At 38.6% G+C, this 16,080-nt stretch overlaps 1 protein-coding gene across 4 annotated transcripts in view; it reads right to left on the bottom strand.

Moving 5' to 3' along the window:
* The window catches only part of SLC10A7 (solute carrier family 10 member 7), a 271,806-nt gene that overhangs the window by 67,674 nt on the left and 188,052 nt on the right, over positions 1-16,080 (bottom strand). For all 4 annotated transcript variants that reach the window (XM_040966854.1, XM_040966855.1, XM_040966856.1 and 1 more), the window contains one exon: positions 9,929-9,964. In XM_040966854.1, coding sequence (XP_040822788.1) covers positions 9,929-9,964 — 36 coding nt within the window. The remainder of the gene's footprint in view (positions 1-9,928; positions 9,965-16,080) is intronic.

Here is a 16,080-nt window from a genome sequence, read left to right on the forward strand (position 1 = left end):
GAAACCAGCTTTTATGCATTTTCACCATATTGTGCTATCTCACTCCAGGGTGAGAGGAAAAGTCAACTCAGTGTCTGCAAGATGCCTTCATAATAGATTTGTCCCTGTAGTTGAAACATATAACAAGAAAATGCCAATATAAAAAATAGCCCCACACCAATTCTTCAGATGCATCTATTCATTTGTCTAACCGTGCATTTAAATCATGTTTTTGGTGGGCCCCAGGGCCAGGGACTCTTTAGGGGCATTGGAGTTAAAGCAGTGGTCAAGACAAAGTTGCTGCTCTCTCACAATGCCTACATTATGGTTGGAAAAGATAGGTAAACAAATTTGCAGATGGTTAAGATACCATGAGCTAAAAAATGCCAGGAAGAACACGTGATAATTAGCCTTGCATCAGCAGTGGTAGGCTAAGAGGATGTCCGGACAGCTGAGAGAACATCACTTTGGGGTGTGTCTTCAAAGTGTTTCTGGAAGAGGTCAGTCCTCGAATTGGTGGACTCAGTGAAGAGCACTCATCCTGAGCAGTGTGGATGAGCATCTTCCAGTCTTCTAAGAGCCTGAAGAGGACAAAACAGTGGAGGAAGGCTGAAACTGGTCTCTTTCCTTCATCTTGGAAATCTATCTCCATCTGACCTCAGTTCTTAGAACTCCTAGTGCTTGGGCCTTTGAGCTCCAGGACTTGTATTAGCAACCCAGCCCAAACTTTTCAGGTCTTTTGGACTTGAACTGAATTACACCAGGGGCATTCCTGTTTCTCCAGCTTATAGATGGCAGACACCTAATCACATTGGCTAGTTCCCATTTCATACCTGCATATGTGTGTGTGTACATATTGATTCTGGTTTTCAGTGGAACATCAACAAATGCAAAGCAATTAATGGTAGGTAGGGAGAAGTTGATGGAGTATGTCATTTCAGATGAAGTGGTTAGGAAAGGTGTCTTTGCTAAAATGACATTTGAGCAGATAGAAAGGAAGAGGGAAGCAGATGGATACCTAGGAGGCAAAATGCAGGCTGCATCACTAGCACATGTAGATGCTGAAGATGGCCCTTGGTGCTGTTAGGCCATGCTACTATATTTGCCCATTTCATTCACTCTGTACTTTTCCCCAGAATATTTCATACCTTCTCTTTTATCAAGTCTTCAGTGTCCACTATCACTAACATTATTTCACTGAGAAAACACAATCAGAAAAGAACTTAGGCTAACTAACTCCTACCTTACATTAACCAGTTTGCTTCCATCTCTGCATTCATACTATGGCTTTCCTTCTGCTGCTATGGTCAAATCACATGTGCTTAGGAGGTTATATTTGCCTTTTATGTACCAGAACTCTCTCCCTTTTTCTAGTCAAGGACACGGGCCCATAAATTATTTTATTATTTTTTGTAGCAAAATTTCTATTATTAGATTAATCCTATTGAAAGCAATACAATATCAATTTTCTAATTTTGAAAATAAAAAAGAAAACCTTTCTTGATTGTGGAATAATTTCATTACTGTCCTATTTTCAGTATCCCTCAAAGTTCTTCCAAAGAGTTAGATACCATTTATCGTTACCTGTAACTTTCTTCCATCTTTCTTGAATCCACTTTAATCAGGCTTTTAATGATGCAGCACTGCTAAATGAGCTCTTGTTAAGTTGTCTGCTGACTTCCATTGTTTTAAAAACCAATGGTCAAGACTCAGACTTCATTTTTTTTTTAGGTTTTACATAATTTTATCTTACATTAAGACAAACATGCAATATCCGACCTTTTGGGATTGGCTTATTCAAACTATTAGCACCATGTGAAGTCGCTTATTGATTCCCTTTTTTGGAAAAACATTCTCTGATACACTTCTAGGACACCAAATCTCCTGGTCTTCCTTCTAAGTAAATTGGCCATTCTTGATTTTCTTTACTGTTGTTTTAAAATTGTAGTCCCTTTAATTGCTTTTCCTTCTGTATTCTCAATCTCTGTTGACCCATATTAAAAAACCCATCTCAGTGCTAACCACTTTTGCCCTAGTTCCAGTGTCATGTAGTCAGTTGCTTAACTGATGTCTCTACCAGGACACCTACTAGGCAGCTCTATTCAAATGTGTCCAACACAGAATTCTTTATAAGTTCCTCCAACTTGCTCAAACCTAGAGAGTGCCCTACCTTATTAAATGACAACACTATGCCCCAGTTGCTTGGGCTTGAAGTCATTCTTAATTTATCTTTTTTCCTCAGAACATTAACACAGTCTCAGTTTACTTCTCAAATATATACTCAACCATCTTGGTCCAAGCTAATAGTATCTCCTGCCATGATAGCATACTGGCTTTTTTTTCCACTTCTATTTTATTTTTAATTTTGTGATACAATTCCATAGGCTCTGGGATTTCTTTTAACCCCTCCTCAAACTCCACCCAACTGATTTCCCCCATATTATCATAATAGTATAGCCCTTCATAAGTAGTCATAAGTCCATCACTCTGCTATTTAAGTGTATCTCAATATTGTGGATAAAGACAATGATAGACAGTCCAGCATCCTCTTGTCAAGATATGCTTAACAGTTTCATCAGGAGTCCATCTTTGATCTGGAAGGAGAGATGCATACTGCTTCACATCTGGTTATGATAACCATTACATAGTTATTATACGTTCCCTTAAGTGAGAAGTCATAAAACAAAATCAGCAATAGGAATGAAGTCTAAAAAATTCACAACACCATGGAGCTAAATAACATGCTACTGAATAACCAATGTATTGATGAAGAAATGAAAAAGAAAACAAAAAAATGATGCTACTGTGTGATCTATGAGTCAGTGAAGAATTTGAGAAGACAAAGGAAATTATTTTGAAGAAATGAAAATAAAAATTAAAAAAATGTCGGGCCCGGCGTGGTGGCGCAAGTGGTTAAAGTCCTCGCCTTGCACGCCCAGGATCCCATATGGGCACCGGTTCTAATCCCGGCAGCCCCGCTTCCTTTCCAGCTCCCTGCCTGTGGCCTGGGAAAGCAGTCGAGGACGGCCCAAAGCTTTGGGAACCTGCACCCGCGTGGGAGACCCAGAAGAGGCTCCTGGCTTTGGATCGGCATAGTATCGGCCCGTTGCGCTCACTTGGGGAGTGAATCATTGGACGGAAGATCTTCCTCTCTGTCTCTCCTCTCTGTATATCCGCCTTTCCAATGAAAAAATAATAAAAAAAATAAATCTTTAAAAAAAAATGTCAAACTTTCTGAGATCTAGCAAAACCAGTATTGAAATGGCTATTGATCTTATAATTTGCATGAAGCTTGCCTTATATCAGGAAGGACATAAGGTATTTGTCCTTTCAGGATTGACTTATTTCACTGACCATAATGGTCTCTAGTTGGTATCGTTTAATTGCAAATGATAGAATTTCATTCTTTTTAATGACTGAATATTATTACATGGAGTATATGTGTTGACGATTTTTTATTCACTCCTCTTTGGATGGGCATTTTGGTTGTTTCCATGTGTTTGTTATTGTAGATTGTGCTATCCCAGTCAAAATCCGAACAACATTCTTCTCAGAAAAAGAAAAGAAGATACAGAAATTCACCTGGAAACACAAAAGACCATGAATAGCCAACACTATTTTGAAGAATAAAAATCAAGCTGGAGAGGAATCACAAGTCCATACCTCAAAACATTCTACAGAGCAATGGTCATCAAAACAGTCTGGTATTGGTACAGAAACAGAGAAGAAGATTAATGGAACAGAATAGAAACTCCAGAATGGAGCCCACACATATATAGCCAACTAATCTTTGTACTGGCTTTTTCTTTTAAAAATTAATAGTTTTAAAAGAAGCAGACACAGAGATAGGTAGCTAGGTAGGTAGGTAGATAGATAGATAATCTTCCTTCCACTAGATCACTCCCAAAATGTCCAGAGTGGCTGGGGCTGGGCCAAGGAACTCCAGCCAGTTCTGTACATGGGAGACACAGACCCAAATACTTGAGCCATCTTTTGCTGCCTGTCAAAGGGAAAAGGTAGAGCTGGTTGGGAAGGCAGGCAGCAGGAACTATTAACATTGTTCTGATATAGGATTACAGTACTAAAAGTAGCAGCTTAATCTGTGGCACCACAATGCTGGCCTCAATTATATTAGCTTTCTAACTGGTCCTGCCTCTCTGCCATGATCCATTTACCATCTTTTAATCCAGCACCCAAAACTATTTTTTAAATGTAATCAGAATATGCCTCTCTGAAACAAAACCCATTTAATCATTTCCAATCTCCCTCTCAAAATTTCAAGTTCCCTCAAAGGACTTTAAGGTCCTACCACATGTGGAGCCTGCTCTGTCTCTGACATAATCTCCATCTCTTCTTGCTCACTTCGTTCTAGCCACATTGGCCTGCTTGGTATTTCTTGAGGACACCAGGTACACACTCAGGAACTTTACACCTGCTGCTCTCCACCGGCAGCACTCCACTGTCTCCTCCATCCCTTTGCTTAATTACCAATTTCTCACTGAGTCTGAACTTGACCACCTTATTTAAAATAGCAGCCCCTTCTCCCTAATCCCTTTGTTACACGTTTTAAAATTATATACATATTTATGAGGCACTATGTGATGTTTTGGTCCACGAATACATGGTATAATGTCCATTTCTTTATCTTCAAACATTTAACATTTCTTTTTCTTGAAGCCATGCAAATCCGACCTGCATTTTCCTGATAAATAATGATGTTGAGCACTTTTTTTCAGGTGCCCTTAGCCATTTGCATGTCTTCCTTTGAAAAACATCTGTGTAGATTTGACTGTCCATTTTAATTAGGAATGCTTGTGGGATTTTTGCTATTAAGTCATGTAATCTCCTGATATATTAACTCATTGCCACATTAACAGCTTATGAATATTTTCTTCCATTCTGTAGGTTGTCTATGGCCATTTTACTCTGAGTGCTCTTGATCTTATCTGGCACTTCTAATTCTCTTTATTTTTGCACACTACATTTTTACTTATTTGTTAGTTGTTTCTTTCCACTAATGCATGGTCTCCACTAGAGCAATGGTACATTTATTTTTGCTTGTTGCTCTATTCCTGAAACTCAGGACAGTGTCTGGCATATAGGAAGAACTCAATGTATTTTGTTGGATGAATGATGATTATGGTGAGCTAACAGTGAAAAATTTTCCTATAAAAAGACACATAAATGGAATGATGTTGATATAAGGTGAAGTTTAATTCCTAAGAGGTGTAATGCTACAAAATAGTTGGGCCCAGGGCAGTAGCCTAGTGGCTAAATCCTCATATTGCAACCACGAGGATCCTTTATGGGTGCCAGTTTATCTGCTGGCTGATCCACTTCCCATCCATCTCCCAGCTTGTAGCCTGGGAAGGCAGTAGAGGATGGCCCAGAGCCTTGGGACCCTGTACCCATTACGGAGACCCAGAAGAAGCTCCTGGCTTCGGATTAGATTGGTGCAGCTATGACTATTGTGGTCACTTGGGGAGTCAACCAGTGGATGAAAGGTCTCTCTCTTTGTCTCTCCTTCTCTCTGTATATCTACCTTTACAATATAGATAAACATAAAATAAACCTTTTTCAAAATTACAGAATGCTTACATAGTAATGGAAATGATTCGATGTAGAGTAACAATTATACCGTAGGAACAAAGTACATCTATATGAATCACATGGCATAACTGGAGGAAAAGCCTTCCAGGGTAGCAAAACATTTTTCTATTGCAACAGAAAGGAAACCAAAGAATATGGCTACATATGCAGGTGTGGGGACTCTTTCTCCGATTCCTTCTAATTTCCTTATCAAATAATTTCTTTACACATCAGTGGATAGAAAAAAAACAGACATCAGAGATTTGAGAGGCAAGCAGATGTTATAAAATGATTGTGAGAGAGTGGAAGAATTAATTATGGGAAAGATATAGAATGGTTGTGCTAGCTTACACTTAGTTTTCATGAATTTCAAATAAGATTAGTGAGCATTTTCCTATGTTTGCTCTCACATGTTTATATTCACATACAAGAATGCAGAGTTGGATTTCAGTATGCTTGCTGTTTTGTCAGGCAAATAGAAGCAGAAGTGATGAGAAAGATTGTGTATGACATATGTGATAAAGTAAATAAAGACATTGTAAAACTGATCAGCTAAATGAACTGGCTGATCTAGTCAATTTTAGGAATTTTTAATTTGAGGAATAAGCCACAAACACGGGAGCTATTGGTTAGATCGGGCATTTGAAATTGGGATTATGACAGGATGAAGTCATTGGTAATAACAAAACCAAGGCTCTTATCTCATAGATAATTGGCTATGATGAAATGGAACACAAGTTTGTTAGGGAAAAAATCAGAAAGATAGAGGCCAAGATAGTGGAAGTATCAACCACATGGACATTGAAAACACCAAGCTTTAATTCAGTTTCTGTTAAACAGAAAACAATGGGAAAGAACTCACATTGTTTTGGGCTGTTTGAGAGTGGGATTCTCTTGATAATTTCAACAAAGAGGTATAGTTGTTTTGACTTAACTTCTGGAGAACACATGGAAAATGATCTGGAATTGATCATGAGGTATAGGAAAGACAACTTGACCCATTTCAAGGCTCAGTGACATGAAAGATACTAGCAACAGAAGCATAAATCAGAGTTCAGATTTCAGATGGGATAAGTATTTTCAGAGAAGAGATTAAGAATGGAGGTAACTGGGGGCTGCCACTAGTAACCATATTGTGCCAGTTCAAGAATCAACTGCTCAACTTCTAATTCAGCTCCCCTGCCAGTTACCTGGATAAGCAGTGGAGGATGGTTCAGGTGCCTGGGCACTAAAAGCTCTGCGTTTCTTGCTTCAGCCCATCTCAACCCCAGCTTGTTGTAGCCATCTAGAAAGTTAAACAGTGGATGCCAAAGCTCTCTGTATCTCCTCCTCTCGCTGTAACTATGCCTTTCAAATAATTTTTACAAAAATAAGTCTTTAAAAAATCTAAATAAAAATCTCAAAGTATGTGTAGATGAAAGATTAAAAATTCTAATATATGAAAAATGGAGGTAATTGAGATTCCAATTGCAAAAATGTCCTTCACAAACTATTATACCTGATGACCCCGTAATTTCCAATTTCAAGATAGGATACAATTAATGAAATTTTCAAGAATTATTATAATAAACTTCTGTAACAAACCCACAAACTGGAAAGCTTAAAACAACAGAAAGTCTATTGTCTCATAGTCTGGAAGCTCTGAGTCTGAAATCAAGCAGAACAAAATTCCCTCCTAAATTTGGAAGGAAAAAATCCTTCCTCATTTCTTCTAGTCGGCTAACAATTCTGCAATTCCATTGACTTGTACATCATTCTCTTTCATCTTTGCTTCCATCACCATGAGGCTCTCTGTGTTTTCTCTGCCTCCTCTTCTTATAAGGACTACAATCCTACTGGAGCAAGAGCTTACCTCCTCTAGGATGACTTATTTTAAATAATTTCATCTCTAGTGACCATTTGCAAATAAGGACATATTCCAATGGACTGTAATAAGGATTTCAACTTTTTTTAGGGGAAAGATTTAACCTGTAATAGAGGTGTTGAGAAAAAAACCCAGGACATTTGCAAAGGAATGGGATGTCTCTGAATTTTAAGCTGCTCAGGTTTTTATTTGGCTCAACAGTTGAGGCCTAGAACCAAAACATTTAAGAAATTCTTACTTTTATTAAATAAATTCATGATAACCTAAACAGACAAAAAAAAAAGGTCAAACATATTGTATGTGATCTGGAATCATATAACATAGAAAAAGTTGATGTTATGGGACAATGTGACTAAACCTACTGGGACAGCCCAGTTGACTTGGAAGAAAAGCAAGAAACTTAAGTTGAGGGTCCTAGAGCACCTTCCACTATTCTTGTAACTTTATTATTTTAAACTGTTGAGCCAACTAAAGCTTAAGAATACTTATATAATATTGGAAATGATTCAATGTAGAATAAAAATTATACCATAGGAGCAAAGGAAATCTAGCCCTTTCTATTTTCCACAGGTCTGAGTGGATGAAAGCTTGCAATAATGTATTGCTATTGCATGAATTGGCTGGAAGAATTTCTTGCTATGGCCAGGAAATGGGAAGGAAAGGAAGGAAAGACTCATTTTCAGGTTCTTTAGTCATGAGCTAGAACAGGATACTATGACTGTAGAACAACGTGCTATATCTGTAGATCCTGCCTGTAAAATCAGTCCTGCTATTTAATTTTTTAAGATTTTTGATTCACAAGTAATATCTGTACATACTATAGAGTACTATGTGATCTTTCAACACATATATAACAGTAGAAATGGATCAAATCAAGCAAGTAGCCTTTTCATTTCCTTGTGACATTTAGATCCTATCTGTTCCTTTGTTTTGCAATCCTGCCTAAAGAATTTAATGCACAGCTGTGAATTATAATTGGCTCCACTGTGCTGTGGAACACTAGAGTTTGTTACCTGTAACTGACTCTGTTTTGGTAACTGTTATTCAACCTGTGTTTCGTGTTTTCTGCTCTTCTGACATGAGTCACACAAGTAATAGATGTCCCCCTGCTAGAATAGAGAAAACTTAGGCTCTACAGCCATTTGTGGTGCACTTCCTAGGTGCCATGCTCTGTCTGGTCTCCTGACTCTCAGACTGGCCCCTGGGACCTCATGCTCATAAAGGTTAACCTATCTTTGTGATCCCAGGAATTGGAGAAAAAAAAAAGAAACACTTCTTGGTGCCTCCAGTTATCTACAGCTAGTGAGTAGATACATGCCAATTCTTTTCTTTCAAATTACTGCAATGTTCACTTGAGTTTCAATTTGACTCACTGCAGATTCTGAACTGGTGGAGTTCAAATTAATGAGGCTTGTTCTGCTGAGGAAAGTGGTCCTATTGTCTGACTCTTCCTACTTTGTCAGAATGGAGTTGGCATTTCAGAAGGGAGGGTAAGGCTGAGGTTTATTAGAGGAAGGTAATGCCTTGCATGAAAGATGCAGACCCCAACTGTTCAGTAGTATATCTAGCCCTCTCTATTTCCTACACAGCTGGTAGGAAATGAAGTCCCTCACTCTATTACTCTAATTGAATTCCAACTTGGATAATTACACCATAATTAAATAAATTCTCCCAATAGTTTTAATTCACTGACAAATAGTGCTAGTCAAATAGCTATACTTCACTCCCAGAAATGCATCCCCACTACATTTCAGTGATCAGTGGAATGATTAATATTTGGAAGATGTCTGTATGAAAAAAGGCACAGTTCATAAAATATTTTAGATATCATTCATGATTACATATGCTCTGCTCAGCATGAGATAACATTAATTTCTATTATGATCTTTCATCTAGTTTCTCACATGCTTTGTTCCAAAAGAAATAAGACAGTTAATTAGCATTTCTTACTTTCGGAACATTTTTGTTGAGTTAACCAGTAGCTTTTATTTTCTATTTCTAAAACACATTTCATTATCCCCGCAAGACAGACTGGATGGAGTAGGCATTGCTATTTCCCATTATACAGATGACAAAATCGAGGCAGCTTTCCGTAAAATAAAGAAAGTAACTACCATTAGTGCTAGCGTTGAATATCAGGCTTCCTCTGCTCCCTTGATCTAAGGTCCTTCCTGTCAAACACTATCAAACACCAAGTCATTACCAATCACTTTCAGATTTTCTAATGAGAAAATAAAGAGCCTCACATTCATGACCTGTGCCACAGGTCATATGCTTTGTGTTAATTAATGATTTATCCACTAGTAGGAGTCTGGTCTCTGGGTCCCAATGTTGTCCTGCTGTGGTGAGATGATGAGGCTTCTTTGTGTCTCTGTGTTACTATCAACTGGGAGAGCAGTTTAAAATTCAACTATCAAATTTAATTTAATGACCTTTCTTGAAGGGTTGTAGGTGACTTTTCACAAAAGATATTAGAGATAACATCACAATACTCACAAAAAGCAGCAGTAGCAGAGGTGTTACAACAATGCCCTGGAAGGAAAAAGAGACAATGATCATTTATCAGTCGGGGCAAAGGAGGACACTTGCTTCGCCATTTGAACCTGAGAGGTGGAAACGTTATCTTTTGCACTTCTGTTGAATAGAACCTAGAAAATAAAGAAGAAGGAGTCCTGATTTGGACTCTCCTTACCATCAGGGCTTAGCATCTGATGGTATCTGGCATTAAAAAGACAAACACTCATCTTCCTCAAACTCATATTCCCTTCCACCCTACACATACATTACACAGACGGAAGCTGGTGCATGGCAAACTTTCGCACTGCACAGCTTTCAGTTCTAACTTGGATAAAGTGCCCCTTTTGGAGGGGAGACAGGTGGTTTTGCCCCAGTTGGGGTCCTCTCCTGAGCAAAGACCACGTCAGGTGTGATGAATGAGAAGTCGTGCTTTTCTAATGTGAACTGATCTCTCCTAGGAAATGAGCTGGGATCTCAAAACTCATTTCACTTGATTAGACTCCACGTCTCCATGGTGGAAGGCAAGTCTTTCATCTAATTCAGCCACACAGGACCACCTCAGTCCCTCCACCTCCCCTAGGCTGAAACGAGCAAAAGATTTGTTTTTTTCGATGACAGGGAACAGTTTGAGGCTGTTGCCGATGAGGCAGCCTACACGCTTTTTAGGTTTCTTGAAGGCTAATCTTTACAACACAATGCTTGAGTTGGGAGTTAACATGACAGGTTTCAGTTTTTGAACAGCAGATGATTATTCACCACCTTTAGTTCTTTCTTTATCTCTCATCATTTCTTCATGATTTATACAAGAAAATACATTTCATATTTTTATTAATGCATTCCACTTGGAAATAAATTCTACTTAGAAATTTCACAGTGTGAGGTTGCACATGAATCTGTATGCGATGGAGAGAAAGAGAGACAGACTATTTTGTGCCCAGGATCCAAGCCTGGGACCACTTCACTGCTTTCAAAAACAAGTCCTTCTGGTATTTATATGGAAGTCCTTTTACAGAAACTAAATTGTTTGGCATGTGGCCCAGGAGGGACTGACTTACTTGATATAAACATTCCAACAATGACTTTCTTGGACATATATGTGTGTGAATATCTTCACATATACTTGCTTTATTATTAAAAAATAGAATAAATCCTTTATTTTGCAAACTTTTGCAATTTGCAAAAGAGAATACAGCACTTAATTTAAGGGTCATATTTTAAAATCTATTTACTAAAACATGTATTGATACTTATCAACTCTGTTGGTATCTATGAAACAGGTTCTCATTAGTACATATGGAGAGCCAATTGTGCCAAATTTGAAAATAACTTTTAATTTAGAAATATTATCCTTCAATTGTATATAATATGTTCAGACTTTAGGAGGAAATTAAAAACTCAGAAGAAAATGTGGAAATGAAAATACTAAAGGTAAAGTGAAAAACAGAATTAAAAGATAACTTCATTTTGCTCAAAAATTTTTGACATCCATGCAGTCAATAAAAACACCACATGGAGAGGCCAGCATTGTGGTGCAATGCTGTCATCCCATAGGAGAATACCACTTTGAATTCCAGGGGCTGCACTTAGCATCTAGCTCCTTGCTCATGTGCTCTGCTTCTTGGCCCATCTGGGGGACCAGGATGGAGTTCCTGATCCCTGGTTTTAGCTTAGCCCATACCTGGCCGTGGCAGCATTTTGGGAAGTGAGTCAGATTTCTATCTCTTCTCTTTGCCACTCTTTCAAATAAATAAGTAAATGTTTTTCTTTAAAACTATGTAAAAGTATTCCTAGATTTCATTCCTTTTAATCCAGAAAATTATCCTTTAATTCCATTTGCCATAAACTTTCTAAAGTATTCTAATACCTAGCTGTTTCTGTCTATGTAACAGACATCTGATTCTAAGCCAATTTGTTTTAACATTAGAGAACATCCACTTAAATACCAGGCATTATACATGTCACAGGAGATTCAAGGCTAAATACAACATAGTCCCCATGCTTAATTAACTTATAACTCAATAGGGGACAATGGCTTCTGCACAAAGTTTAATGCAGAATGATAGAATGAATAAATAAACTGGTGTGAGAGGAAAGGGTGAAGTGAAAGAGGAGTATTGTTTCTGCCTGGAGGATCATGAGATGTGGGTAACACTGAACACAGTGTAAGTATGAATGGAAACCAACCTGGCAAAACACAGAAAGGGTATTTCAGGAAGAGAAAGCACCATTCCAAAAAATATGGAACACTGAGGTGAACAGGAGGAAAAATATGAAGTGGAAGGGTACTAGGCTGTATCAGCAATGGCCTTGAAGCTTGGACTTGATCCAATGCTTAATGACGAGCTAATAAAGAAGGAAAGATGAGGGTATAACGAGTTGGTAAACAGAATTTGGAGGGTAGATTTGACATGGCACCTCATCACCAAAATAGTTTTATCTATCAGCTATCAATTTAGTCATTCCATAGGCTATCAATTTATCAATTTAGTCATCCCATTTTTATCTAGTTATTTAAATTTAGATAGAGGGAAATAGACACTTCCATGAATGTTATAGAGTACCAGTAACTTCTGATATCTGTGCTAGGAAAAGAATTTCCACAGAGGAAGTTGGGTATTGTCAGCACTCCAAGGACAATCGTCTTGTAACAGAGGAGTCAGTGTGACACACTACATCACACTGTGCATCCCAATTTGGTGTATGTGTGATGCCCATTTCAATTTCCTTAGGAATAACAGGCAGTCATCATATCAGCAATCATGTAAATAATATGAGTAGCATTTACTGTAGCATTTTCATGTACATTACAAAATCTGACTTCTCTTTGATCCAGCCTAGAGAGAAGTTACTTATTAAACCATTTTATAGATGAGGAAACTGTGGTTCCAAGAAGCCAGGGATACCAAAGTGACATAATCAACGAGCAGCAAGTCATGGACTTACGTATACTTCATCTAACTCTAAATCCAGATACCATGTCTCCAGCATATCATGCATCACTGGGGAGCAGAGTTCAGCAACACCTAGTTGTCTGTGGAGCTCTGTTCATGATGTGTGTGTGTGTGCTCTATGAACTGTGTCTCAAGCTGGTACCCAATCCTTAAAATGGTCTCACTCTAAAAAGCAGAATACTGTCACTTGCAGCTCTTCCTGTCATAACTCTCTAGGTCCACAGTCTCCAGCACACCAAAGTTCCTTTGCATATCTTCCAAGGACTTGCCATATTTACTCTTAAAATATTTGAAATTTCTGGGTTCGGCACTGTAGCCTGGCAGTTAAAGTCCTTGCCTTGCACGTGCCAGGATCCTATTTCATGTCCCAGCAGCCCTGCTTCCCATCCAACTGCTTGCTTGTGGCCTGGGAAAGCAGTGGAGGATGGCCCAAAGCCTTAAGTCCCTGTACCCGACATGGGAGGCCTGGAAGATGCTCCTGGCTCCTGGCTTTGGATTGGCTCAGTTTGGGCCATTGTGGCCTCTTGGGGAATGAATCATCAGACGGAAGATCTTCCTCTCTGTATATCTGACTTTACAATAAAAATTAAAAATGTTTATTTGAAAGTTCCCAAGTAAATAGGATGCATTTTTCTCATCTGGATATACTAGTCCTCATTATATTCTCAAGAATGGTTGTTCAAGTTCATTCACTAAGACTGAATTAGTATATAATGCTGAAATTTACCTTTCAGTTGTGCTAGTGGATGAGGCAGCCACAGTGCCACTAAATGACAAGAGCATTATAATTAAGTTTTTGGTTAATTAAGTAATGGTCACTTGTAGAGAACTTATGTCAGATGTTGAACTAAGGCTTCAAGATGATTTTATGCAATCTTCACAACAATCCAAGTTGATTAAGTAGCAGTATTGTTCCCACCGACTACACGCAGCAGCTGGGCTCCAGAGTCAACGAGTAAGACAGAATGTGGTGATGCCAGAAGCTGAGTCTCAACTTCCTTGAGTACACAAAATCACTGCGATATTAAGCTACTTATTCAGGGTTATAAGAGCAAAACTCTTATAAACTCTTATTCCAACTTGGTATGTCTTACTGATGACATGAAATAAATTGAAAAATAAGCCATTGTGTGACATGACCAAGCCATTTAAAACAATCAGGTGTTTGCAGATATCAAAGGATGAAAATTTAAACTCTGACAGCAACAATCACTGAAAGCTGAAAAGTCAAATAAACATATTTTTTCTCTTGGGTATATTAAAGACTCAATTTAGTTCAGTCTCCTTTGTTTAAATAAATTTGATTCAGATGGAGAAAAATAAAGACATGGAGAAAAATAAAGACATAGAGTACTTCTAGCAAAAGATGTTTACTCTGCCTTACAGATTTGAGGTCAGGACACAGTTTTAGCATCCTGGAATTGGAAGGGCATAAAGCTTTCTGGTTGCAGCATCTGTAGAAGTCAATGCCCAGCTTTCACTGTGTCCTGGAAAACTTTTGAAAATCCATTCACACCACTAACGTGAATGACCCAGTGGGTGTATTTCAGTGAGTTTAGTAAAAAGGGAAAAACGTGTCAAACATGACACTGAGATCTAAATGCATTTAGTTGCATTAAAACACAAATAAGAAACAACAAATAACAATACCAAAACTGTGACTGCACATGTCTCAGAAACAGGTTTTGTAAAAAGAAAAAGGCCAAGCTGAAGTGAACACATGCTGTTTTAAAAGTAGAACATGTAAACAATTGTTTTTGCTGCAACAGCTACAGTGCTCACACCGATTTCATCGGCTTCTGCTCCAGGATATTGCACTAGTTATGTTTCCACAGAATTTCTGTTGCATGACATTTTGGAAACACCCCTGGTGGAGTCCTCATCTGAAATGTGAACCCCTCTCTCACTCTCCCTTGTCCTTTCCTCATCAGTGATGTGATTTTGCTCTCAAGGCAAGTGATGCCTTGGCTGAATTACCATCTCACACAAGGAGGATGTTCTTTCTTCTGACACCAACCAAAATCATGCTACCCCGTCTTCCTTTGGAGTAATTTAGGGAGAGTATCACTCTCTTCACTGGTGGTGGCCTTTCCACTGGTGCCCCTGAATGCTGTAAATAAATCTTGGGTCTGGCGGTAGCCTAGTGGCTAAACTCTTGCCTTGTAACTGCCGGCATCCCCTGTGGGTGCCAGTTTGTATTCTGGATGCTCTACTTCCCAACTAGCTCTCTGTGGCTTGGGAAAGCAATAGAGGACAGCCCAAAGCCTTGGAACTCTCCACCTGCGTGGGAGACCCAGAAGAAGCTCCAGGCTTCTGGCTTCACATCGGCTCAGCTCCACACATTGCAGCCACTTGGGGAGTGAACCAGTGGAAGGTATTTCTCTCTGTCTCTCCTTCTGTCTGTATTGCCTTCCCAGTAAGATAAATAAGTAAATAAATAAATACATAAATAAACAAACAAATAAATCTTTGTATCTTAAGAGTACCTCTGGGATAAGCACCTTGGATTCTGCACAGAGCCTTTTCTAGCATAAAAAAAAATCCTGTTCTTCCCATTATGGCTCCCACTGAATTAATGTATATATGGTCCTTCCTTTCTTCCTTCCTTCCTTCCTTCCTTTCTTCCTTCCTTCCTTCCTTCCTGTAATTATTTTTTATTTCAAACGCAGATCAGATGTACAGAAAGAAGAAGAGACAAAGAGAAAGATACTCTATCTGCTGGTTCACTCCCGAAATGGCCACAATGCTGGAGCTGAGCCAATCTGAGGTCAGGAGCCAGGGTTTCTTCCAGGTCTTCCACAGAGATGCAGAATCCCAAGGCTTTGGATCATCTTCTAATGCCTTCCCAGGCTGTAAGCAGGGAGAGTATGGGAAGTAGAGCAGTCGGGACAGGAACTGGTACCCATATAGGATACTGGCACTTTCAAGGTGAGGATTTATCCAGAGCCATCGTGCCATCATGTCCCCTCCCCCAAAGTTTCAAAGTCTTAGATATACACTCATTCTGATGAATTTAACAAAATTATACTCTCTTAACTAAACTTGTTAAAGACAGATCAAGTAAGAAAAAGGCTATACTTAACTAAGCTTGTTAAAGACTTACAGATCAAGTAAGAAAAAGGCTATACAACTGTGCTTGATTTTTATTTGCTATTAGTTCAGGCCCCAAACTATAAAATT

Source organism: Ochotona curzoniae, unplaced genomic scaffold (assembly GCF_017591425.1).
Source record: "Ochotona curzoniae isolate NIBS_2020 unplaced genomic scaffold, NIBS_Ocur_1.0 scaffold_4506, whole genome shotgun sequence".
Lineage (NCBI taxonomy): Eukaryota > Metazoa > Chordata > Mammalia > Lagomorpha > Ochotonidae > Ochotona > Ochotona curzoniae.